The sequence below is a fragment of the Pygocentrus nattereri genome, chromosome 26, assembly GCF_015220715.1.
Source record: "Pygocentrus nattereri isolate fPygNat1 chromosome 26, fPygNat1.pri, whole genome shotgun sequence".
NCBI lineage: Eukaryota > Metazoa > Chordata > Actinopteri > Characiformes > Serrasalmidae > Pygocentrus > Pygocentrus nattereri.
The window spans coordinates 20298286-20322847 of NC_051236.1; the positions used below are offsets into that span (position 1 = coordinate 20298286).

At 40.1% G+C, this 24562-nt stretch overlaps 3 protein-coding genes across 4 annotated transcripts; 2 read left to right on the forward strand and 1 right to left on the reverse strand.

Moving 5' to 3' along the window:
* The first annotated feature begins 219 nt into the window (after window positions 1–219).
* LOC119262493 lies at window positions 220–1685 on the forward strand. Its single transcript, XM_037534760.1, has 2 exons — window positions 220–426; window positions 1011–1685. Exons 1-2 carry the CDS (start codon window positions 220–222, stop codon window positions 1683–1685), a joined length of 882 nt encoding a protein of 293 aa, XP_037390657.1.
* An 11620-nt stretch (window positions 1686–13305) lies between these two features.
* Window positions 13306–17480, forward strand: si:dkey-66a8.7 (PI-PLC X domain-containing protein 1). Of its 2 annotated transcripts, XM_017720840.2 has the most exons (7): window positions 13306–13729; window positions 13839–13980; window positions 14961–15097; window positions 15401–15529; window positions 15622–15777; window positions 16339–16519; window positions 16817–17480. In XM_017720840.2, the coding sequence occupies exons 2-7, from the start codon at window positions 13881–13883 to the stop codon at window positions 17062–17064; spliced, it is 951 nt and encodes a 316-aa protein (XP_017576329.1). In that variant the 5' UTR covers window positions 13306–13729; window positions 13839–13880; the 3' UTR covers window positions 17065–17480. The 2 variants fall into 2 exon arrangements, with proteins under 2 accessions (XP_017576329.1, XP_017576319.1); XM_017720830.2 differs by having other exon boundaries at window positions 13306–13980.
* On the reverse strand, window positions 17343–24353 carry gtpbp6 (GTP binding protein 6 (putative)). The gene is made up of 10 exons (XM_017720819.2): window positions 23690–24353; window positions 23231–23368; window positions 23060–23130; window positions 22554–22684; window positions 22328–22398; window positions 22086–22244; window positions 21120–21328; window positions 20843–20991; window positions 20597–20749; window positions 17343–17676 (listed from the first exon to the last, which is right to left on the reverse strand). The coding sequence occupies exons 1-10, from the start codon at window positions 24132–24134 to the stop codon at window positions 17550–17552; spliced, it is 1653 nt and encodes a 550-aa protein (XP_017576308.1). The 5' UTR covers window positions 24135–24353; the 3' UTR covers window positions 17343–17549.
* Window positions 24354–24562: the final 209 nt, after the last annotated feature.

The following is a 24562-nucleotide window of genomic DNA, read 5'->3' on the forward strand; positions in this document are numbered from 1 at the left end:
GATAGATGGATGGAGGAATAGACGGATGGATGGATAGATAGGTGGATGGATAGACAGATGGATAGACAGACAGATGAATGGATGGATGGAACTTTACTCTTCTGTAAAGTTCTCATTTTGGAGATACAAGGTTTCATTCCAACAGCAGTGATATTTGCATTATAACTCATTCTAACCTGAAACCAATTTCTTTATCTCTTTCTTAATTCAGGAATCGCTATGGAGTCAGACCGAGACCAGCATTCCACAGGCTGTAGGTTCCCGTTCTTGGGCCTCCGTACAAACAAAGTCTTCCCTCATAATAATGAAGAGGAGACTCTCCAGCAGCTTCAGCCAGAGAGTGTTTCCAACATGGAAAAGAGGCAGAGGAAGCTGGAAGAGGGGAGGAGGCAGCAAGACTGTGAGACTCAGATGTCCACTAGAAAGGTAAGACATGTATTCTCATTCTCCATACTATTGATGATGACTGGTAGAAGTTTAGACACTTAAGCTTTATTCACACTGGACTAATTTTACCAGAGAACCTCTGTAGTGTAACCTGTAAGTAACTTGACAAGCACATTCTTACAGGATACAGTGTTATTTCCCTAAATGATCACAGTCTGGATTAAGATATCACAGCCTAAATGTGACGTTCAGCGTGATACTCAATATAAACACACCACACTGGCGTGTCTGTTAGCAGGTCTTATTACATTACAGTGAGGTGGCTTAGTAGAGGACTAGTATTACAGAGGACGCTCCATTAAGGTCATTTACTCCACAATTATTACTGCTAGACTGTAAAACTATGGACGTTGCTAATTTGTGCCGATCTGACCTCATCAGTAATCACTTCAGTGACCTCCAGATGCTGCCACTCCAGACAAAACTAATCCAGCTTGAACATAGACATCATCTCAAAGCTGTTTATTAAGATGAATTCAGTTGCTTTCCTTCTGAACTCTGGATTTGCCCGGTTTGCTTTGGTAAAATGTTAGGTGTTGACAAATGCTTGTTGTGTGTTGTAGAAGATCAGAAAGGCGTGCAAGAGAGACCTTGGCACCGAGGAGATGACAGTGAAGGAAATACAAGACAAGAAGATCAGCGATTTGATGAAGATACTGCACCAGCAAAGGACAGAAATTAAAAGGTGCATAGAGGTGGATGAAGCTCTAGAGCAAGAGCTGAAAGAAAAGAGAGAAATGTTGTCAAGGAAAAGGATGGAGTACAAAAAAGCCAAAGAGAGAGATGCAAAATTGAGGAGAGACCTCAACATGATGAAAAAGAGAATTGCTCAGCAAGATCAAAAGACAGAGGAAGAAAGGACACATCTCGAGCAGATTGACTATTTGCACATTTTCAACGTCCTCACGGTCCTAAAGTGTAGGGAGCAGATGTACCACACAGAAGAAAGGGCCTTTATTGATGGACCATCAACGTCCTTCCTCGCTGAGCCCACCACATCTTTTAATGTGAGCGACAGTGAGGAGAGTGAGGAACCTGGCTCGGAGATTGAGTCTTTCCAGGAACCAGAAGCAGAGGAACTGGCCTCAGAGACTCCAAATAACACAGAAGAAAAGTGTGAGAACAGTCCGAGGCCAGAACCGTCTGCTTTCAGATGTTTCAGCAGGTTCCGGTTTCCTAAGATCAGGATACCAAAGTTCAGTTTTAAGGTACGTTTATTCACCTTACCCCTGTGTTAATTATTCTCCAGTACGTCAGACTCTAGTACACATCTTTACCTCCTTACTCTATAAATAATGTGATGTTTGTTGTGGCACTGTGGTTTTCAAATGCCAACCAATTTTTCTCTTCTTTTTACAGAAAGTGAAGAGCTGAGCAAGAGACTGGCATCCATGAACAGGACCAAGAATGTACCCTTCCAAACAGTAAGTATCTGAGTTCTAAGACTTCAATTAGGGCGAGTTAGTTATGTTTACAAAGTGTAAAATACACTTATTTGAGAACATTGAGTGTGTTTGGTCGCATAAAACCTGTAAATTAAGTTATTTGTGCTGATCTAATACCAGCAAGCTAGAACAAATGTTTCCAGTGACCTGTGCTCATGTGAATCTGTGCCACTTTAATCCTGCCCTCTCAACAAGGCCTTTCAGCGTCACTTCAGCTTCATCATAATTTTTCTTCTCTTTTTTTGGGCTTTTGCAGTGTCCTGACAACATGTCCTCACCATCAGGCCTTCTCTCAGAAACCATCCACCTCTCAGAGTGATTCTGCATCAACATCCTTTCCTTCACAGTAGAAGTCCGAAGTCTCCAGAACATTCTCAGACTTTTGTGAATGAGGTAAGTCTCCCAGTCATTGCAGCTATTTTCTTCTTCAGTTATTTCCACTAATAGAAAACGAAGTAAAAAACCTCTAATTTATTTCTTCATATATTTAATGGTTATTTTAACTGGAACTTTGTTTTTTCTGTCCTTCATCTGCAAACAGTGCTCAGGAAGCTCTTCAGTGTCCAGCAGCCCTTACAGAGTGGAGCGCGGACAGACATGAGGTTCTTCCACTCAGAGCACCTACTCAACAGTCTTGATATCATGACTACGGACGTTGGCATCTTCCAGACATTTCTGCTGATCATCTTTGTGTTTTGAATTAAAGAATTACTCATCTGCCTGTTTTATAGTCATTTTCTGTCTATCAGATATTTACATTAAAAAGGTACTGCTCAGGTCCATTTTTGTTCCTCAAGGTACAAGCAATGTAAACGTCCCCTCACAAGTACAATAGTGGTCTTTAAGGTTTTATTGTGTACCTTTGATGAGTGATAAAGGTACATTACACATATTTTTCAGATGATAGTTCATATTTGTACCTTTTTATCACTAATTTAATTTCTTACCAGAAGAATAAGCATGTGTTGTCAATGTATATTTTTGAAATATCCTAAATGAAACCGGCTGCTTTTGTTACTGTGCCTTTGAGACTGAAGTTTGTAAATAAGAAAAAAAAAGCAATTCCAGGCTTGAAACATTCCTTATACTTCATATATTTCAATGTGAATGGGTGAGGCTAAACTGCTTAGGCTGGATATATACTGTAGATATATGTATTTGTGTTGAGTTTCATTACATCACAAAAACAATGAATTCAAAATGGGCTGCTCTTCAGCTTAATTTCATAAATGAACTGTACTGAGGAGTGAATGATCTATTCTGTTACTTTAATGTTTACATACTACTTTTATTTTCAAGAAGTGAGAAAAATGTATTCATTTTTTATGATATGGGCCCTTCATTCAAGTCATTACATGAATAATAACTGAATTGGAATAATTGATTTCCCACAATATTGTACATAAAACAAACATCTATGAACCTTCCACTCTTATCTAAACCTGCATGGACCTATATTAAAAATCAGTGGAAGATAGAAGATAGATGTTCTAGCCAGGGATATGATGTTATCCTGATCCTTGTATATAGTACTGCAGGATCAGTCGTCATTTCTGCATATTCTGGAAATGGTGTTGGCCAAGCTGACTAATGAGGATCTTATTAAGGACCTAATCGAGTCTGCCATAGATGTGACTGAAGAGGAGGTGAAGAAATTCAAAGGTGGGTGTATTTTGTGCAGTGTTCGTGGTGCTAATGCAACCATAGAGTTTTTATCTGCTAATTTGGAAATTAAGCTAGAAGTAGTGGATTTAGATAACTGACGTCAGCTAACTAGCTACTTAGCGCTATCTAGTAGCACGAGCTAATGCTAGCTAAGGTTACTGAGCCTCTTCTTTGTGCATGAAACGTTAAACATCAATTTGACGTTAGCCGGTGTTAATATACTAATGAATGCATTACTAAGTTGTTGTTCGTTCGTGTTTTTGAGGTGAGGAGTGATAGTGTTGTGTTTGGCGCCAACAAAATAATTTCGCTAACGTTAGCCAGTTCGCTAATGTGCTATTCAGTTTGCTATATTTTATATTGCTATATATATATATATATTTTAGGTGATGAAAACGGCATAATAGTTAGCTTAAGTAGTTTGTTCCAGTTTAAGTTACTGAAGTGTCCGGTGCAATGTGGATCGGGAGCCGGCCGAAGGTGGGGGTCTTGGCATTTCGATCCTCGGCTACTGAAACTGGCTCTCGGAACATGGAACGTGACCTCTCTGGCAGGGCAAGAGCCTGTGCTAGTGTATGAGGCTGAGAGATACCAACTAGATCTAGTTGGGCTCACCTCAACACATGGCGGGGGCTCTGGAACAGACTCTGTCGAGAGGGGCTGGACTTTATTCCATTCTGGAGTTGTCCAGGGTGAGAAACGTGGGGCAGGAGTGGGCTTCCTCAACTCAGTGCCTGTACGTCGGGGTTTTCCCCAGTGGATGAGAGGGTTATTTCCCTGCGCCAGGGAACGGGCTCTGACTGTTGTCTGTGCTTATGCACCTGATGGCAGTTTGGAGTACCCAGCCTTCTTGGAGACCCTGGAGGGGGTACTGGAAAGTGCCACTTGTGGGGACTCCATTGTCTTGCTGGGTGACTTCAATGCTCATGTGGGCAGTGACAGTGAGACCTGGAAGGGCGTGATTGGGAGAAATGGCCTCCCCGATCTGAACCCGAGTGGTGTTTTGTTATTGGAGTTCTGAACACCATGTTCGAACACAAAGGTGTGCATAAGTACACATGGCAGCAGGACACCTTAGGCCGCAGTTGTTGATCAACTTCATAGTTGTGTCATTGGATTTGTGACCATGTGTTTTGGACACCCGAGTGAAGAGAGGAGCGGAGCGGTGAGTTGGATCAGATGGCAGGTGAAAATACTGGACAGACCTGGCAGACCGAAACGAGTTGTGAGGGTTGGTTGGAAACGTCTGGCAGAGGAATCTTCAACTCCCACATCCAACAAAGCTTTGACTGCATACCGAGGGAGGCCGGTGACATCGAGTCCAAGTGGGCCCTGTTCCGTGCCTCTATTGTCAATGCAGCGGATCGGAGCTGTGGCTGCAAGGTCGTAGGTTCCTGTCATGGCGGCAATACCCGAACCCGTTTGTGGACAACTCAGGTAAAGGAAGCCGTCAAGCTGAAGAAAGAGTCCTATCAGGCCTGGTTGACTTGTGGGACTCTGGAGGCAAAAGATGGGTACCGAAGGGCCAGCGGGTCGTGGCTTTGGCGGTTGCTGAGGCAAAAACTTGGGTGTTGGAGGAGCGTGGTGAGGCCATGGAGAAAGACTATCGACAGGCACCGAGAAGGTTCTGGCAAACTGTCAGGCGCCTCAGGAGAGGAAAGCGGTTCCCGAGGATGTGGTGGAAGAAGTGGAGAGATCTAATGGTACTGCCAGTTCCCTTGCAGCACCAAATATGAATGAGCTGTTGCTGCAATTGAGAGGGAACCTTTTTTCATTCATTTTGAAATGCAGAGAGAAGAATCACTTTCCACAATTTGTGCAGCATTAATTACTTGAAGATGTTAATTTTTTGTTTACCTTCTTAAAGAAGAACCATGATGCATTTCTCACATATCACCTCGAGAAAAATGGCTTTGATATTGAAGCAAGTCCTGAACTTCAGGATGTTCTACAGTCCCCTGACTTTTTTTTCAGAGACTTCAAAACATATTAGGTCACCATGAAGTCATTTGAGATGACTGAACCTGTAGAGTACTTACTAAGAGAATCAAGTGGTCATAAGATTGGAAGTTATTCTTATGTTCGTATTTGTGATGTGCTGAGGAAGTACTCCTCTCATGAGGATGTTTGGGACTGTTTGCAGAGCTACAACGTGAAAAAGATGACTGTTCTGACTATCAGGATGGCCTTTATATCAGGAAACACAAACTCTTCACAGAACAGCCCCCAAGGTCTTAAGTTACACTTTTATGAGGATGAATTTGAAGTGCGTAATCCCCTGCAGTCTAAACACAAGAAGCACAAACTTTGTGCAATCTACTATACTGTTGGGACTATGTTGAACATGCTTTTGCGTGGTTTTGGAGAGAAAATCGTCTCGTTGGTAGATGTAGGCGTACAGATAGCTTGTCTGATGGTGTGGATTCTAGTATTAAAAAATTTTGCAAACTCATTACATTTCTCAGTTGAAACTAGCTCAGGGGCCATATATGTAGGTGGGTTTGTTAATCTGTCAACCATAGTGAAAAGCACTTTGCTATTGTTAACATTATTGTTAATAATGCTAGAGAAGAAGGATTGTCTAGCTTTGCACATTATTCTATTGTAATCACGCAGCCTATCTTTGAAAATCTCTTTATGTATGTGAAGGTTGGTTATACGCCATCTGCGCTCAGCCTTTCTGCATTCTCTCTTTTGGTGCTGAACTGCAGGATCATTTCTCCATGGAGCTTTCTGCTTGCATTGCATGGTTTTAACTCTAACTGGTGCAATCTGATCCAAAACACTGGCAGTTTTTGAGTTGAAACTTTCCAGCAGAGTATCAACAGAGCCAGATGGTTGGCAAGGTGAAGAGCACATTTTGGTAACAAAAAGTTCAGCTGTCCTGTCATTTATCTGTATTTATCAGTAGAACTTTTTTTTTCATGAGCTATCATGAGAACATCTGTGGTACTCAGAAGTATAACTAGTTTTGAGCGAAGCTCTTTGTTTAACAAAAATTATTTAGGTCATGTAACCAAAACATTCTCGCTCATTAAATAAAGCTTTCTGAAGTAAAAATTTTAATTGGTAATCTGTACTAAGGAATATTAAGTTGTCATTAACTAAAAGAACACAGGTAGTGTCCAGCTCTACAGTAACACCGTGAAACGTGTAATGAAATAAGAGGTAGTACAACACAGGTTATCACAGCTGAGCAACCAAATATCTGCCACAGATACATAACGAACATAATGTCATGCATTACGCCTCTATGTACTGTATCATGTCTGGTAAATGTAACAATTCTTAAAGCTCACCTGTATTCACCAGTATGAGGACATGAACAGGCATGAACTTCAAAAAACATTTTAAAGCACTGTCAGAACAAGATATACACAACTTACAATTCAGACAAAACGGGTGGAATAACAACTACGTAAAGAGACAAACTGGTGTTGACCAATAAATTCCAAAGTAAACTGGTGAGTGTAGTACACTGTTGCACTTGATATGTTATTAAATACAGTCACTGACCGCTTCATTATGTACAGCTACCTTGTATTTATGCTCATTCTCCGTTCAATCAATGGCATATATGATCATTTAATTATCATACCATAACCTTTTACATGATGTTCATTTTCTAGTCTTTATTTCCTAAAATGAAACCGGCTGCTTTTGTTACTGTGCCTTTGAGACTGAAGTTTGTAAATAAGAAAAAATAGCAATTCCCGGCTTGAAACATTCCTTATACTTCATATATTTCAGTGTCAATGGGTGAGGCTAAACTGCTTATATGTACTTATATGTGCTTATATACTGTAGATATATGTAATTGTGTTGAGTTTCATTACATCACAGAAATAATGAATTCAAAATGGGCTGCTCTTCAGCTTAATTTCATAAATGAACTGTACTGAGGAGTGAATGATCTATTCTGTTACTTTAATATTTACATACTACTTTTATTTTCAAGAAGTGAGAAAAATGTATTTATTTTTTGCCAAGCTAATGAGGATCTTATTAAGGACCTAATCCAGTCTGCCATAGATGTGACTGAAGAGGAGGTGAAGAAATTCAAAGGTGGGTGTATTTTGTGCAGTGTTCGTGGTGCTAATGCAACCATAGAGTTTTTATCTGCTAATTTGGAAATTAAGCTAGAAGTAGTGGATTTAGATAACTGACGTCAGCTAACTAGCTACTTAGCGCTATCTAGTAGCACGGGCTAATGCTAGCTAAGGTTACTGAGCCTCTTCTTTGTGCATGAAACATTAAACAACAATTTGACGTTAGCCGGTGTTAATATACTAATGAATGCATTACTAAGTTGTTGTTCGTTCGGGTTTTTGAGGTGAGGAGTGATAGTTTTGTGTTTGGCGCCAACAAAATAATTTCGCTAGCATTAGCCAGTTCGCTAATGTGCTATCCAGTTTGACCAGCTAGCTATATTTTATATTGCTATATATATTTTAGGTGATGAAAACGGCATAATAGTTAGCTTAAGTAGTTCCCGTTTAAGTTACTGAGGAAACGTTTTAGTAAAAATGCCTTTGAGGCTGTAAAAGGAAGTTAATGGCACAGTATAAAAAACTTTACGTGTACCTGTTTTAATTTGTGCTGCCGGCTCAGTTCTGACTAGCTAACTTAACGTTACCCTCTATTCCCATTCCCGCGTACACGAGCCACAGTGCCCTGTTTGTTAGCTAGCACACCAGGTTTTAGTTCATATGACACCAGATTTCAGTCGTATTTATCAAAATTAAAGGTTCCTAATGGCGCCCTGCTTTTGTTCTTAAAAATATCAAACTTAACTCGCGGGCTTCAGTGTTTTAACCAAGGTTGGAATGTTTAGGCGGTAACGGACGTGGGTGATTTGGGGGGGGGTGTTGTTAACTTTGCAGTTATTTAGTGTACCAGCTGCTGAAACTGAACAGCTTGTAGATTAAAAATCTGTACTGCCCTGTGGAAAAAAATCTATTTCATTTATTTATTTATAGGGATTTATTTAATACGTTTATTCAGCTGCCAGGGCAGTAAATCGTATGAAGAATTAAAGCAATTTCGTGAAAATGTGGTCTTAAAAAGACTGGAGCTGCGTCCAAAATCACGAACTTCTACAGATACTACATTACATTAATGAATGGGCTGCAAATATCGAAAACACTAGTTACTGAAAATCTATACATAGTGGTTAATAAGGGTTCATTTTCACAGGATTATGACCATAATATCAATTTACTATAAATTGCTCCATAATCCTTGTTCTGTAGCCTGTTTAAGTCTCTCTTCTGTAGATTCCTGCCACATGACAGCCGAGCCCACGATCAGATGTCACGAACAAAATATTAGTCTGCTTTAATTATGGTGGTTGGCTAGTGTAGTGCTTAACACCTTTGCCATCTACGCTGTACACTGGGCTTCAATCCCCGACCAGGGCAAGCACCCTATACTATACCAATAAGGGTCCTTGGGCAAGACTCCTAACACCACCTTGGCCTCCCTGTGTAAAATGATCAAATTGTAAGTCGCTCTGGATAAGAGCGTCAGCCAAATGCTGTAAATGTAATTATGTCTCATTGCTTTTCTCGTTGCTCGTCTCATTTGTTTTCATGTGAGTAAATGTGTGGGTTTAATTCTGTAGACCAATAGCATTTTGGTCACACATTATATGAACTGTTTATTCATGCTGTCACCATAGTGATGTTTGAGTGATTTAGGGTTTTTTTGTGTTATCCCTTTTTTACATTTTAGACTAAGACATTTATGGAGAAGGTGTGGTTTGTGGTCTCACAGAATCAATGATTTCGTACCTCTTTGAGGGATCATATAAAAAAGCAGGCAAACTTTTACCAGTTTATACAACAGTGGAAAGAAACTGACAGTGAGACTTGAACCTGTGTCTGCAGACAGTCCTTTGCAGTCTTCATCCAAACCAATGCATTTGTTTCTATTTACAAAACAAACATTTTAGAATGGAACATGTGCATCGAGGCAAAAGCAAGATTACTTTCTAAAAGAAGCTAAAATGGTTTATAGTTTTGTTGTTTTAACTGTTATTCAAAAATGCAGAAAAATGGTTAAAATGAGGAAAAGCCTTCAATAAGTGACACTTTTTAATCCCATAAACAGGGAAATTCCACCTCCGCATTTAACCCATCCATGAAGTGCAACACCACATGCACACTATTGAGCACACACACCCACACACTAGGGGGCCATGAGCACACTTGCCCAGAGTGGTGGGCAGCACTATCCACGGTGCCCAGGGAGCAATTGTGGGTTAGATGTCTTCCTCAACGACCTCAGTCATGGACTGTTGACCCTGGGGATCGAACTGGCAAACGGGAACCCCAGTCTTCCCAGTCGTGGCAGGCGGAGATACTGTCCACTATACTAACAAGGAAGAGGCACATCTGTGACCAAACTTATGATTGGTACTGTAAATAATAATTACATTGCTCAGTATTATTGTATTATTTTTGCATGTACATTTGACAAAAAAAGTATTACAGTGTTTGTTCCTTTTTTACACAGAGCCATCACCACCATATCCAACAGTTCAGAACTCACTGAATGGACATCTGTTTTCACTAGAAGAGTCACTGCAGTGGTCAAAGTGGATGGGCTTCAGGTCTGCCGAGCTAGCGTTGTGGATGAAGGTGCTCTTGCTGCGCTCTGTGCTTACTATGTCTTCAACTTGGCATACCCATCTCATTTGAAGAACACTCTGGTGTTAATTCAGTGGTATGTTCTGAAAATATCTGAGGCTGGGGATGAGCCTCAACCTACAACCGTGACTAGACTTATCAACCTTCTAGAGTAATCTGTGCCAACCGTTCATCGTCCATTTTGCTGTCCTAAATGCCGTCACTCTTTTTAAATTAGGTCTTAGGTTACACTTTTATGAGGCTGAATTTGAAGTGCGTAATCCCCTGCAGTCTAAACACAAGAAGCACAAACTTTGTGCAATCTACTATACTGTTGGGACTATGGGTGCAAAATATTGCTCACAGATTATCTTTGCTATTGTCTTGTTAAACAGTTTGGTTTAGATGAAATTTTAAAACCCCTATTAAATGATCTTAAAAAGCTTTGATCTGAAAGGTTTTGTGTAATTTTTAATGTGCATATAGCTGTAGCTGTATGGCTACTCACTCTGACATGAAAAAGTTCAGGGAATCAGATTTTGTTTTAAGGACCACGGATGTCCACAGATATCATTCAGTGCGTTGAACAAAATGTAGAAAACAAAGCAACATGTGGAGTTCAAGGTGCCTGCCCTTTTGACCAGTTGTATTACTTTGATGTTACCAGATCACTTCCACCACGTTATGCATAATCTTTTAGAAGGTATAGTACCTTTAGTGTTACGGCTTGTTTTGAGTAAAGCTAATGAAAATCACATAACAATAACAGAATTCAATGAAGAACTGATGAAAATGGCATTTATACAAAATGATAGAACAAATAAGCCTGTGCCTCTCAGAAAAACTTTCGCAGAGTTCCACTGTTCCAGGATCTGACAAAGATGTACTTTGTGTGCTGTATTTGAATGGCATATAAGTGACTTTATGTGAAAACAGCGTTTATATGAATGTGTTCTGTGTATGTTAAGTAATTACTAATCAGTTACTGTTCTCTTAAAAACATGCTGTATTGTTACTCCTGTTTAATGGGGATGCTGTTTTATACGAGTGACTTTATTTTGATCTGATTTACTAAAGTTGAAACAATGTTTATGCAGTTGCCTAGGTAACGTATTTTATTCTGTTTTAATCCAAACTGCACACAGATGAAATCTCTTTATTGCCATGTAGCCAGTACTTTTGTGTGATTGATTTTGTAGCAATTCTGTAAAGACAAAATAAGTGATGAATGTCAAATAATTCTCTCATTAAAAGGTTTTGCTGAATAAATAACCTGCAAATCAGTGCATGGTTATGGCCTCTCTGTTTATTTTAATGTCTAAAAGGAAGTATGTATAGAAAGTACTATTTTACTTATTTTGATTATATCGCTGTTGTCGGACCAAATCCTCCTATCTCCAGAATGGTAACTTTACAGTAGGAGGAAAAAACCTACTTTACTTTCAATGTAAGTCAATGGAACCAGACTTTTTTTATGAATCATTTTGGGCCTTTTGTTTTGGCCCGTTCATCATGAAATTTACGAACAGTGTAAAGAACAACAGGAATTTTCAAATTATGTCCAAAACTGAAAAATACACTCACTGACCACTTCATTATGTACAGCTACCTTTTATTTATGCTCATTCTCCGTTCAATCCGGTCCACTTAATGTAGAAGTGCACTTTGTTGCTCTGCAATTGCAGATTGCAGCTGATCTGTTTCTCAGCTGAATTTATTGATCCTTTCACCTTGTTTATCAATGATCAGGACCCCAACCAGGACCACCACATAGGGAGAGAGTATTTCATTCTCAGCACAGCAGTGACACTGGTATGGTAGCATGTGTGGTACTGATACTGGCTAATCAAATACAGCAATGCTTTAAACACCTCATTGTAACCGCTGCAGTAAGAATACAGGGATTAGAATACAGGGACAAGAAGGCAAGTGTCCAGTGGCCAGCATCCTGTCACCACTGATGAAGCACTACAGGAAGACCAACACAAACTGTGCAGCAACAGATGAGCTACCAGACCTTACAACTACAAGATGGGCCAACAAGGTAGGAGCGTCTATTAGAGTGGACAGGGTGTGGCCTGCAGTGCTCCAGAAGCTCTGCTGTGTCCAAAACACCACCCAAATAATACCTCCTCTGTGATGGTCCTATGGGGGTTCTTACCACTGAGGAATAGGATGAAAGAGGATAAAAGGTATGCAGAGAAACAGATAGACTGCAATCTTTAGGTTAGGAATACCTTAAAAATGGCCAGTGAGTGTAAACCTATGTATGGGTGAGACAGACAGCAAGAGAATGCACATCTAAAGCCTCCACAATTGTGCTAAACATACTCGTCCCTTAACAGATGTGGACATTTCTGGTCAATTTCTTTGTCACTTTCAGCTTGTAAAGGTGGATTCTTCATGGCTGCATCAAAAACCGAAGAAAAAATGAGGAAAATTAGTAATAAACACCAAACAGAACAAAGAAGAGAAGTACTTTTACTTTAACTCACGTCATATTTTATAAAGAGAATTCCTACTTTTACTCAAGTTGAGTAGTTTTGTACTTTGTTCACTGCTCCTGTCGCTGCAATGTGGTTGGATGAAGGGGCCTAGAAGTGAGGAAAATTCGACACTGACACAGGACTTTAGTAAAATTAGTATTTGAAACTTTAGTTGTAAAAGATGGGGATCCAAATATATTAGTCATGAAAACTCGAAAGAAGTGAAAAAGGGTAGTTGAGAAAGCACAGTCTGCTGTGGTCGAGCTCAAAGGCTTCCTCACCAGGCAGAAATTTTAGTGATTGTAAAATAAAAAGGAAAATTCTGGTGCACATTAGATGAAACTACAGGAAAGGAACGAACAAGTGGTTCATGCTAGCGTTATCTAGTTAATGGCCAGCCGACTATATGAAAATCAACTAAGCTCAGCTACAGAGAATTTAAAGTTACAACATAACCCAGACACAGCTTGTAGTTTTGGACACTGGGTTTAATTCACTCTGGAGCTCCGTGTTTACAGATAATGAGTTGGACGCTACCGGGTCAGTTTACTCAGCAGCGACCCGCCCAGAGACAGACATTAGCTCGGTGTGGGTTATTGAGTCAGTTAAATTGTAATGAAAAGTTGGGCCAACTGTATTTCTTTACACTTAGCGAGTTGGGTTTTTTACCCAGTTGCCATAAGTACAGTTCTTTTCTGGTGACGTCTTTAGACACGTCTTCACCTTCACATGAGGAAAACAAACGGCTGCTTTGACGGTGTCCTACAGCTGGTAGTCTTCTTAAAGCTAAGAGCTGATCTCTGGCCTGCTTCCTCATGTTTTACATCGACCTCTGTGTGAAGTACAGGCGGCTAAACTGCTCGCTGGCACAGCAGGACTCCCAACACCTAAACAGGTAGAGAAACAGGAAATGCCTTCCTCGTCATGCCTGCTCGGCCAATTTTGTTTCAGGATGCCTCGTCAGTAAAGAAGGTGTTCTTGATCAGATTTCTGAACTGAAAAGTGTTCAGGGTGGCTGGATTATGCAGGCTAATACAAAGCGGACTTGTAATCAGCCGTGAGTTATTCTCCTCCTTCAGGATCTGCTGGTCCAGAGTTTAGATGTAGCAGCTAAGCAGCGCTGGGCTTTAAGTGTAGCTTCACTTTACGTCGAATTACTCCTACAGATCTCTCGGACGCTTATTTCACTTCACTGTTAGACATAGTCGATGGCGCCTGTTTCAGAGAGTGACTCTAACAATGAAGACTGGATGTCAACTTTACCTGAAGAACTGTGGGACATTCCTTTAACCAGCTTAGCCATTCCAGGTAGGACAAGACAGGACATGTTTCTCTTATTTCTGGGGTTTTAGCGCATATATGTGTGACAAGCTGGCATTTATACACACACACACACCGATCAGACATAACATTATGACCACCTCCTTGTTTCTACACTCATTGTCCATTTGATCAGCTCCACTTACTGTATAGGAGCACTTTATAGTTCTACAGTTACAGACTGTAGTCCATCTGTTTCTCTGCATACTTTGTTAGCCCCTTTTACCCTGTTCTTCAGTGGTCAGGACCCCCATGGACCCTCACAGAGCAGGTACTATTTGGGTGGTGGATCATTTTCAGCACTGCAGTAAAACTAACATGGTGGTGTGTTACTATGTGTTGTGCTGGTACGAGTGGATCAGACACAGCAGAGCTGCTGGAGTTTTTAAACACTGTCCACTCTATTAGACACTCCTACCTAGTCAGTTCATCTTGTAGATGTAAAGTCAGAGACTGTAGCTCATCTGCTGCTGCAGTTTGTGTTCATCCTCTAGTCCTTCATCAGTGGAGACAGGATGCTGCCCACAAGATGCTGCTCACAGGACACTGTTGGCTGGATATTTTCGGTTGTTGGACTATTCTCAGTCCAGCAGTGACACTCAGGTTTTTTAAAAATTCCAGCAGCGCTGCTGTGTCTGATCCACTCAGACCAGAGCAACACACACTAACACACCACCACCACATCAGTGTTACTGCAGTGCCGAGAATGATCCGCCACTGATCCACTGTTCAGAAGAAAACCTTATCTCCATTTTTGACATTGTTTTTGACATAATTTGAAAGTATGTAAATTTCATGATGAATGGATAAAAAAAACTAAACTGACTTTGAAAAATGTGTGGTTCCACTGACTTACATTAAAGTAGGTTATATATATTTTGTTTGACAACATTGACAACATTCTGAACAACAAATCAGACCATATACAATTATATAATTACCCGAGTGTTTGGCCTTCTCCCACACAGGCAGTCATGATGCAATGAGCTACTGTCTGGATATTTCATCTCCACTGGTCCGGTCAGAGTCTGATACCTTTAGGCTGCTGGATGGAGTTTTCTACTGTTTTACACGCCCAGTCATTTACAGATGGGCCACAACACAGGTATGTATACATCTGATTGACTTACTGAAGGGAAACACACAACTACATCACAATTCTGTCAAGCTTCCCCACAGTGTCTATAAAAGGAAAGATTCAAAGAAAAGCTTACTCAATGGTGGTGGTGGTACACCAAAGAACACACAGTTCTTCATGCTTTACACAGCCTTTTTAAAATGGCAAATAAATTCAATGTTAAACTCTGATGCTCCACCTCAGCCATATTATATTCCTTCTTTATTAAATTATGACATTATCAAATTCACAATTTTCTCTTTTTTTCCTTTCATTCAAACAATCTAACAGGTCAAAGGCATTGTGGAGCAGTTACAGGCAGGCATTCGATACTTTGATCTTCGAATTGCTCAGAGACCATATGAAACATCAAATGATCTTTATTTCACTCATGTCATTTACACCCAACTCACTGTTGTGGTAAGTCTTTCAGTTTTTAAGTGTTTTGTGTAGACTTTATTTAAAGCATGTTTTAATTGCTGTAAAATGAGAGAGAATATTTTTTCTTACAGAAAACCCTACACACTGTTGCTACGTGGCTCTCGGATCACCCCAAAGAGATAGTCATCCTGGCCTGTAGTCATTTTGAAGGCTTGAGTGAAAAACGTCATGAGGACTTTATATATTCCTTAAAGACTCTCTTTGGCTCTAAATTGTGCCCTTGCAATGTAAGTCACAGCTTCTGACCAGAAATCAATGAGTAAATATAATATTTCTAATTTCTTAATTATATTAAATAAAAGTAAGGGGTAATCTCACAGTCCTTGCTAGTGTGGACCACAAATGCAGGACTATACAAAAAATCAGATACCAATCATCATTTCCAGTCGAAACAGGCATTAAATTATTCCTTTTTCAGGAGATATTTCTGAGAAGACTAGATAAGTGGAAAAAATTAGGAGTTTCCAAAAATGGAATGCAAAAGCTATTAAGTATTAGAGGGAATGAGACTCTTAAGAAATGTGCAAGACCTGGTAGACCACCAAAAACTTCACCACCAGATAAACAGAACTTAAATCTTTCATCTCAGGGATACAGGAGAGAAATCAAGTGCCACTCTGGCTTTAGATCTTTTTCTGTCCATCCATCCTTCCACTGGGGGACGACAACACCATGATGATGGTCTCTGACTTTTGCACAGTACTGTAACTTAATGCAGTTTACAGACTTGTCCAATGTTTGTCTATTTATTTGTTCCTTCACTTCCTTTGCACTGCTTGCCTCTCTAGGCTGATGTTACCTTACGTGGTTTGTGGTCATCAGGCCATCAGGTGGTGTTGTCATATGATGACCAGGCAGCAGCACGGCATAAAGTGCTATGGAAAGGAATCCCTTACTGGTGGGCAAACAAGGCTAATGCTGATGAACTCCTCCAATATCTTGAATGGCAAAAAGAACTTGGTCGGCCAGGTGAGGGGGAGGTAGGGGTTATAAATGGATAACTGTATGTCTTCCTTTAACATTTTTTTCGAAAAAATAAAGCAGAGAAACAATTCTCTGCCCCAGTGGACTGACGTTAACGCATGACACCCTGATGGTCAATAAATGCAAATGTTCAGTTCTAACTGTATACAAAGTTCAAATTTTTGTGGAGCAAGTCAGTGCTACCATTTCCACATAGAAGTCATGTACAAAAATTGAAATTGGACATCAAGAATAACCATTTAATTAGTTCTTGATCATCTGCTTTTTGCACTGTGTGTACAGACGGCTTCTTTGTCGCAGGCCTGAACTTAACTGCAGACCGCTGCTTCATTGCTTCCCACCCACAAGTATCCCTGAAGACCCTGACCATGGTAAACTGGGAATGTGTAAAGAGGTGGCTGGAGGATCAGAAGCCAGGAGCTGACCCTACAAACCTCAACGTCATTGCTGGAGACTTTGTTGGGTTCATTCCATTTTGCTCGCTTGTAATCGCCCTTAACAAAAAACTGCTCAAAGAAAGAGGCCCCTGATGACAGAAGGCATCAACTTGGCTTATCCAGGTGGACAGGTTGTCTTCTTTTAATTTTGGTGAAGGAATCATTGGAGCCTTGAATTATTCTGGAAGACTGAAGGTGCCCAAGGCTTTCTAGCAAGCTGTGCATTGAAGAACATCACTTTGTTGTTTTACTTTTGCTGTGTTAAAACACTCTTGGTACCAATCAAAGCAGGCAGGAAATGTCATAAGCAGCATGTATACATTTTAAACAGGTTGTCCAGCTGAAAAGTACTATGCAAATGCATGCTGAGAGAGGGTGAGAGGCAGTCTGACTTTACTTTATTGTTTACATTTTTACACATATTGTTGACTTTTTTTTGCACAATCATTTTTACACTAACGGGTACAATATATTTGAACTGCATCAGTAAATAAATATTTACCCAGCTATGTCCATAGTGAGTAATTGACTTCAGAAATAGACACAATTATTCTGGCTCCGAGACAGGCCGGCTGTTGCTAAGTGACCTGGAACAGCTTCCTGTAGCGGCCATATGCAGCAGTACTGATGATTACCTTGACATTGGCGGTACAGTCGTCTCCCCCATCATGCACCTCCTCAACAGTGGCTTCCTTATACAACCAACTGCACATAAAGCACATCCAGAAACGCCCCCCCAAAAAACATAATGAATTATCAAGGGTGCTGGAGTATCAATAAGGGGAATTCCACCAGTTTAAAAAAAAAAAACTTCTGCATAATTAAGATGCAAACAAGGCCATTCAGGGTGGTTTGATATGAAATGCCTCAGTGTACAGAACTTTGCTCAGTTCTGAGTCAGATTTGTTCACAGTGGTGGTGATCAGAACCAAACGTCCAGTGAAGAGTCCAATGTCTCTAAACCCTACCTCACTAAAAGTTGAAAATGGTGAAATGGTTATGAATAAATTAGCTCATGACTGATACTTTGTTTTCTGATACTTCTGAGATGAAGCTTTGGCATAAAACATTTTTTGAATGACATTCGTCACGAACTTTAAATATAAATATATAGAAATATGTAGGTTTACTTGTCATTGTGGATAGTACATAAAATGGTTTTATTTGAGTTGCAGACATTGTGATCCCTGGTTCCTAAAACCACCACTGTAATAAAACCAGAGTCGGTACGTTTATATACAATGCACTTTTTCACAATAATACACTCTGAATGACTGTTTAGATCTCAACATCTGAAATAAGGGCAAGCTTGGTGGAGTTCCCCTTTAAAGTCAGCCAGAAACCAAAAACTGACCTTTTTCACTTTGTTAGTTAATGTCTGAGGTTATATTAGACATTTTATCATATGATATAGTTTCAAATTTTAAATTCTTATTTTCTTGTAATCTTGCACTAAAGTGTATTGACTTTTGGCTGCCCCTGAAACATCCTGAGTTTTCATTAGGTCACTGTGCACCAGTAGACGGGGAAAAATAGAATTAATCAATAATTACATTTTTCAACTCCAGTTCCCCCCACAGCCCAAAGACATGCAGTCAGGACAATTGGACATGGTAAATTGCTCCTTGGCGTGAATGTGTGAGTGACTGTCTGTGTCTGTGTGTCTGTCTTGCGATGAACTGGCGACCTGTCCAGGGTGTATCCTGCCTTCAACCCGATGACCTCTGGGATAAGCTCCAGCACCCCCCGCGACCCAGAAGGAGAAGTGGCTTAGAAGATGTGTGTGTTTTCACCTACCGGTCCCAACAGCCCCAACTATAATAGAGTGCTCAGCTATCTCAAAGACCCTCTCTAATGCTCTGGATCGCTAATAAATCCATCACAGACTTTCAGTTTACATTTCTCTCACTTTTACTGCTCTAATCTTCACTATACAATGTACAGGTGTTGGTCATAAAATTAGAATATCATGAAAAAGTTGATTTATTTCAGTAATTCCATTCAAAAAGTGAAACTTGTATATTATACTTATTCATTACACACAGACTGATATATTTCAAGTGCTTATTTATTTTACTTTTTTGATTATAACTGACAACTCATGAAAACCCCAAATTCAGTATCTCAGAAAATTAGAATATTGTGAAAAGGATCAATATTGAACACACCTGGTGTCACACGCTAATCAGCTAATTAACTCAAAACACCTGCAAAGGCCTTTAAATGGTCTCTCAGTCTGGTGCTGTAGGCTACACAATTATGGGGAAGACTGCTGACTTGTCCAAAAGACGACCACTGACACCTTACACAAGCAGGGCAAGACACAAAAGGTCATTGCTAAAGAGGCTGGCTGTTCACAGAGCTCTGTGTCCAAGCACATTAATAGAAAGGCGAAGGGAAGGAAAAGATGTGGTTTAAAAAAGTGTACAAGCGATGGGGATAACCGCACCCTAGAGAGCATTGTGAAACAAAACCCATTCAAAAAAGTGTGGGAGAGATTCACAAAGACTACATTACAGCTAGAGTGAGTGCTTCAAGAACCACCAGGCACAGACATATGCAAGACATGGGTTTCAGGTGTCGCGTTCCTTGTGTCAAGCCACTCTTGAACAAGAGACAGCGTCAGAAGCGTCTCAGGTGGGCTAAAGACAAAAAGGACTGGACTGCTGCTGAGTGGTCCAAAGTTACATTCTCTGATGAAAGTAAATTTCCTTTGGAAATCAAGGTCCCAGAGTCTGGAGGAAGAGAGGAGAGGCACAGAATCCACGTTGCTTGAGGTCCACTGTAAAGTTTCCACAGTCAGTGATGGTTTGGGGTGCCATGTCATCTGCTGGTGTCGGTCCTCTGTGTTTTCTGAGGTCCCAGGTCACCGCAGCCGTCTACCAGGAGGTTTAAGAGCACTTCATGCTTCCTGCTGCTGACCAACTTTATGGAGATGCAGATTTCATTTTCCAACAGGACTTGGCACCTGCACACAGTGCCAAAGCTACCAGTACCTGGATTAAGGACCATGGTATCCCTGTTCTTAATTGGCCAGCAAACTTGCCTGACCTTAGAAATCTATGGGGTATTGTGAAGAGGAAGATGCAATACGCCAGACCCAACAATGCAGAAGAGCTGAAGGCCACTATTAGAGCAACCTGGGCTCTCATAACACCTGAGCAGTGCCACAGACTGATCAACTCCATGCTACGCTGCTTTGCTGCAGTAATTCAGGCAAAAGTAGCCCCAACTAAGTATTGAGTGCTGTACATGCTAATACTTTTCATGTTCATACTTTTCAGTTGGCCAGCATTTCTAAAAATCCTTTTTTGTTTTAGTCTTAAATAATATTCTAATTTTCTGAGATACTGAATTGGGGGTTTTCATTAGTTGTCAGTTATAATCATCAAATTAAAAGAAATAAATACTTGCAATATATCAGTCTGTGTGTAATGAATGAGTATAATATACAAGTTTCACTTTTTGAATGGAATTACTGAAATCAACTTTTTCATGATATTCTAATTTTATAACCAGCACCTGTATGGTGTAGTACATTTTAGTACATATGGTGTAGTACTGTATTGTTGTGTAGTACATCACAATGATATTACTATATCACCCATTCATACTTGTCACTTACCCTAACTGTGGGCTGTTGAGCTGAACCTTCAGAGTCATGATTTGTTTCCCAGTTGACTTCACAACAGCTTCTTCCACTCTCTGCTTTAGCTCCTCCAATCCCATCTCTTTTAATGCTGATATAGGCACAGCTTCAGGCTCGTTTGACTCATAGCTAAGAGTTGATCACATATACACAAATATTAAAATTCGTTGCAACTTATTTAAAGAACATTTTCTTATATTATGGTCTGACTGATGTTCTTACCCTTCAGCAAGGTCAATTTTATTGTGGACCTCTATGATGGAGCTGATGAGTTTCTCTGGGATCTGAAGGTTCTTTAAGATGTTTAGTACATTTACTTTTTGATTCACAGTCTCTGGGTGACTAATGTCCCTCACGTGAATAATGAGATCCTGACAAAGGAGAGAAGATATTGGTTAAGATATGCCAGAATGCATCTCATATGATCTTTCATTGAGCCTTATTCACTGAAAATTTGCATTTTTCTGGTAATGAACATTCAGATTCTTTGGGTACATACAGAGTGTGCCACGTCCTCCAATGTTGCGGAAAAGGAGTCTATGAGCTGGTGAGGCAGCTGGGATAGGAAGCCAATTGTGTCCACGTAAAGTACAGTCATATGACTTGGCAGCCGCCCTGCGTGTACAGTAACATCCAGAGTGGCAAAGAGCTGATCTTTCGGTTGCAATCCAGCATCACCGGTCAAAGCTTTGATTAGCGTAGTCTTACCTAAGGAGATAAAGCAAATATTAACAGACAATTCAAACAGTTCTTGAATCATTACAGGTGCACTATGTAAATTTCGTTTGGTAAAATTAAAAAAAGTAGCATTACTTAATCAGGAGAAAAAAAAAAAAAAAACATGGCGTGTATGTTCTGTTGTGCAAGTTGCTCTGTAAACGTTTTCATTACATGCAGATGATCTTTTACTACATGTTGGCAACACAAGCTGTTACCTGTTGTACAGCTGAAATTACAGCCCATAAGCTGTCTATATTTTTTGGTTAGAATTTTTTTGTTGACAAAGGACAGCATATTGTGAGATGTGTGCATTCTGTTGACAATCTTGCATTAGAAATAATTTCTTGGCTAGTGGTTCTCCAAATTTTGTCTTACTATAGGCAGTTCTGTATTTATAAATGATGAACAATACATTATAAGTATTACATTAAAGCACATAGCATTACACTGCAGAGTAATTTTGCACCTGTTAATGACACTGTACGTTTTATGCACAGTGTCATATGGTTCAGAGTACTGTGATAAAAACAAGGTGCGGTGGTTTTGGGGAACTGAGCTTAGTAAGATATTTGTTAGTTTAGTGGTGTCTTTTGTTGCTGTTTGAAAAATGCATAATTAATCAGTGCCTCATAATATACAAATGCAGTTTTGCACCCCTAAATTTCACTGACTTAGCATGTTTCCTTTCCTGTAGCTCCTGTACTTGATTCAATGATAAATAGGTAAAAGGGGAACCTGGTCTCACCGCAGTTAGTGTAGCCCATGACCGAGATAATGGGAAAGTCTTTATTCTTGCGCTGGGAGCGGAGCAGGTGTCTCTTCTTCCTCAGTTGTTGAAGAGCAGAGCGAATCTTCAGCTCACGCTCCTTTAGCAGCCTCTGCTGAACCTCATACAGAGTTTCACCTGCACACACCATAGCAAACTACTCCAATCTTACTCCAGTCCCACTGAAAAGTAAGTGTCAGACTTACTGGCGTGTTTCTTACCTGAACCCATGATGTACCTTGAACCTCCACCTTGTTGGTCCAAGTTTGCAACTTCATTCTTCAGTCGTGACCTTAGTGCAAAGAGAAGACAAGTACAAACTTGTCATGAAATTTATTATGTATTCATTTGAGGTTTAATAAAACCATTACATGATTTTTATTTATTTATGAATACAGCCCAAGCTGCCCTTGGATAATAATGCACAGAATGAGCTTTAGTCTTTACTTGAGCAGAGGAATCTCAGCCAGGGAGATCTGCAGTTTAGCCTCTTTCGTTCTGGCATTACGGCGGAAAATGTGCAGAACTAGCGAGTATCTGTCAAAAACCTTCACACCCCAGACCTCCTGCAGATCCCTCTTGAACAAAAAAACATCATAACAGAAAACATCATATGAATGTTAGTTAATATCCCCAAGGATTCTGAGGATTCTGCTTAGTGGTTTTGATTAATATTTCATTCAAGGTTTGCTTTCAAGATGCTCTCAATGAAGAATCAAAGTTAAACTCTTTTCTAGAGCAGGACTGAGTTTAATAATGTAAAAAAAGGTTTCAGTTACACTGGCTACTGCTGTACGTTATATTCCTATGCCATTTGGGAAAGACATGTTTTAAACTTTGTGAAGGATAACAAGAATATTTAGGCCACCTGCAGTCCCCCGAAGAGAATTTTAGAATTTTGCAATGTATTGTAATAATAATAATAATAATAATAACAATAATATTGCACCTACTTCTGACAATGGTGACAAACGCTCAATGTTCATGAAAACAGCCGTAACACCAGGTGCCCTTCTGATCTTCTCTAGACAAATGCATCCAAAAGGAAAAAAAACTTTAAATATTTCATATTTCCAGTACTCAGACCTTAGAAAATGACCAAACAAGAGGGGGGCAGTAAACACCTGTGAGAGCCTGGAAATTTCCTTTGCCGAAAATCCTCTTCTTTTCTGGCATTTTAGTAGAGATGATGATCTTGTCAACGACGGTCCAGTTCTGTAATGTCTTCACCAGTCCAACAGCTTCTTCCATTTGGAGATCAGCTTCAAGACATGAGGAAACATCTCTCAGTCTTTGTCATCACAAACATCATCATCTCATCTCTATGATTAAACTCAATCTTGGGACTAACAGCACAAACTAGGAGTGGTTACTGTAGAGTTGCCAAAAATTATAGCGCTACCAAATAACACTGATGTTCATTAAAATTATGGCTGCAGGTGAGACATAATGTGCATTCATACAATATAATGTTGCATGTACTAGCAAAAGAAACCTGCAACATTGGTGGATATGATGGTTATATTGCACTGATCCACAATATTCTGTCTGTGTATCCCTCATTTTGAGGGTAGATGACGTACCTGTGGTCAGGTATTGCTTCTTTTGTCCCCATTTGACATCAGGATGAACAATGAAGACCCTGTGGTCCTCCTCACCTATACCTGTGGGAATCTGCTGCTGAAAGAGTTCCTCAACTTCTGCGTCTCCAATGAAATCCTCTTCACTCTCTCCATCGTCAACTGCGCTTTCATGACCAGTGCTGCTATTTTTGCTCTTGAATTTGCAAAGACTCACTGAGAAAGTTCTGCTTGATGAAAATGACTGCAGTGACTTAATTCTTCCATATGTAGTCTCTGGACTCTGAGCTGAACATGCCAACACTGTGTTCAATTTAACAAGGCGCTTTCTCTGAATTGTGGTGAACATGGCTACATTTGTGGGGCTGCTTTGCAAAGATCTCCTCCAAGCAGACCTGCACACCACCAGCACAGGTTTAGCCACAACGCTGCGCCTGATCACTTCCATACTCTTTAGTGTCAGTGCTCAGCTCCACTCATATTAAACACTTTCGTCACGGAGTAAGGCAAGTAAAGCCAGCAATGGCTAAACATTAGCTACTTTTCTGAGAACTCGTACAACAAATACTGAAGCAGGAAAAACTTATTTTATACCAAACTAACCTTCCTCTGTTTTTGTCACTCCTTCTCAACTGTACATACTTCTTCTCTCCAATAACAGAAGTTGTACGAGCAACATGAGTGAGTCATCAGCGCCCCCCAGAGACCACTCACATGTCCAAGTTTTTTTTTGTTTGTTTTTTTTGGTGCCACCACCGTGTATAAATAGGCACAGAATACAGAAAGGAAAAAGTGAATGAAAAATGGAAATGAAAAATGAAAATAATTTCCTAATTAGTATTACTCTTCAAGCAACAAATCCAGTCCAGTGAAGTT